At 41.0% G+C, this 2,421-nt stretch overlaps 1 protein-coding gene across 1 annotated transcript; it reads left to right on the top strand.

Moving 5' to 3' along the window:
- Positions 1–208: 208 nt before the first annotated feature.
- On the top strand, positions 209–1,568 carry LOC117952747 (trace amine-associated receptor 7e-like). The gene is made up of 2 exons (XM_034885272.1): positions 209–381; positions 684–1,568. Exons 1-2 carry the CDS (start codon positions 209–211, stop codon positions 1,489–1,491), a joined length of 981 nt encoding a protein of 326 aa, XP_034741163.1. The 3' UTR covers positions 1,492–1,568.
- The last annotated feature ends 853 nt before the right edge of the window (positions 1,569–2,421 follow it).

Below are 2,421 nucleotides of genomic sequence, written 5' to 3'. Positions count from 1 at the left end.
GGATAGAGAGACAGTGAGAAAGGCAGGGTTACAGAGAGAGTGATGAAGAGGATGGTGGGATGTGCAGAGTCAGGGAGGAGGGGCATCAGAGTCAAACAGGGACTTAGAAAGAGGAGGGGATGAAGAGAATGAGAGAGATAAATCAGTTACATGACTCAGGTTTGTTCAGAAAGCTGCCAGAGCTGCAGCTATCAGCAGACCTCTGCAGATGGAGGTTGAGGACGGAGCGGAGCTCTGCTTTCCACAGTTCCCAAACACCTCCTGCAGGAAGCCCTCCTCTTCTTGGCCCCAAACACTACTCATTTACATTGTGTGGTTCTGTATCTCTCTGACCACTGTGACTCTCAACCTGCTCATCATCATCTCAATCTCCCACTTCAGGCAGATATTAACTTTTCTCTACAGGATTTGTAACTTTAAAATGTGAACAGCTGCGGTATTTATAGAAGAATTGTCTTTGAGTTAGTTCTGAATAATGTTGCTCCAAATGACTGACATTGATGTTTTTCATGTCCACTCTCTTAGCAATGCATTGCTCTCTGTCCACTGTGAAGTCATTTTAGCTTTCAGATGTGGTGGATCGGAAAATGTTCAAACTCATATGCATTTTAATTTATTATTCCGAATACCAGTTTTGGTTGTTTTGTCACTTGGTTAATTCGTGCTTTTCTTTATCCCTCCAGACAGCTCCACACCCCCACCAACATCCTCCTCCTCTCTCTGGCTGTCTCAGACCTTCTAGTGGGCCTCCTGCTGATGCCTGTAGAAGTTCTCCGACAAACATCCTGCTGGTTTCTTGGTGACTATGGGTGCCATATGTATGCTATTGTTTCAGTCATCATTCCCTCCTCATCAATAGGTGACATAGTGCTCATATCAGTTGACCGTTATGTGGCTATATGTGACCCTCTACATTACCCCACTAAAGTCACTGCGAGAAGAGTTCAATTCTGTGTTTGTCTGTGTTGGCTCTGCTCCATTTCCTACAGCCTTCTTTATTTAAAGGGTGTCCCAACTCAACCGGGCGGGTATCAATCCTGTTACGGAGCATGTGTGTTTTTCTATGACAATATTTCATTGACTGTTGATCTTGTTTTGACCTTTATTGTTCCAGTTTCAGTCATCGTAGCTCTGTATCTAAGAGTATTTGCCGTGGCTGTGTCTCAGGCCCGTGCCATGCGCTCTCACATTACAGCTGTCACATTACAGCTGTCAGTGACTCCAAAGGCAAAGAAATCAGAGCTGAAAGCAGCCAGGACTCTTGGTGTTCTAGTAGTTGTGTTTCTAATATGTTTCTGTCCATATTACTGTTTAGCTCCTATATTGCTCACCACTTCTATTGCCTCCATTGTGATCCCAATGTATTATTCTAACTCTTGTCTTAACCCTATGATTTATGCCTTGTTTTACCCCTGGTTTAGAAAAGCAGTTAAACTCATAGTCACTCTTCAGATACTGCAGCGTGGCTCCTGTGAGACCAACATGCTGTAGAGCGGCTGTGGAGGGACTGAGATCAGACTCGGTCTAAGGATTAAATGAATGAATATGTTCCCGTTGTTCAGTAAGTGAGTTATGAAATAGAGAAATTTTAAACATGCTTTCCTGTCTTTAAGTCTAAATTGTGTACGATTAACAACTGAAAGGCCTGTTCTTCAGCTTTATCTTGATGTGTAGTTTGACTCTCTTATGCTGCTGCATTTAAAGAGTCATAAGCACCTTATACTGTTTCTAGGTAATCACCCGGTTTAATGTAAGCTTTAAATTCACACATGTATGACACTTAGGGAACATTTCATCCCAACAACAAAAGAGCTCCTAAATCGTTGTATTTATATCTCTGTCTGGTCAGAGCACAGAGAAAAAACAGCCACAGTTTCCTGTCTAGTAGAGAAAGGGACACATGTTTGCCAAAAGTGCCATTTATATTTGATCGTGTATAACATTTCTTGATTCTGTAACACAAGTATATAAAGCCCTATGATGTTCTTTTGGAAATAATTTATACAACATTATGTTTTTAAAAAGATTATCTAGAGTTTCCCAGACAAATATTTACACTGTAATCATAAGGAAGAAAAGAAAGGTTTCCCAAATGATGTGAAATGTGATGGGTAGCTATTTAAAATTCGTTTTATACATAAACAATCAGGTTTAATTGAAGTGAATTAGCATAAATTACAATAATAAATTTGGATTATTCATATTGTCATGTCTTGTCTTTTTATTGATGTTTTATACTATTTGAAGTCATTTGGACCCGTTATTCATGATATGCTCTTCTCTCTCGCCAGAAGATGGAGATGTTGACTTGTATTATGCAGGATAGAACATGTACCCCTGACCGCAGACCCGCAGACACATTGAGGGGCGGGGTTAAACGTTGAGGGGCGGGGTCAAACGTTTAACTCCGCCTAGTCTCCA

Source organism: Etheostoma cragini, chromosome 11 (assembly GCF_013103735.1).
Source record: "Etheostoma cragini isolate CJK2018 chromosome 11, CSU_Ecrag_1.0, whole genome shotgun sequence".
In the NCBI taxonomy this organism is placed as follows: Eukaryota; Metazoa; Chordata; class Actinopteri; order Perciformes; family Percidae; genus Etheostoma; species Etheostoma cragini.
This window is presented reverse-complemented; position numbering and strand designations above follow the sequence as displayed.

Excerpts from the sequence above, each read along its gene's own strand:
- LOC117952747 (XM_034885272.1), top strand. The coding sequence starts at position 209 with ATGGAGGTTGAGGACGGAGCGGAGCTCTGCTTTCCACAGTTCCCAAAC. Across the intron at positions 382-683 it reads ATCTCAATCTCCCACTTCAG|ACAGCTCCACACCCCCACCA; the intron begins GCAGATATTAAC and ends TTATCCCTCCAG.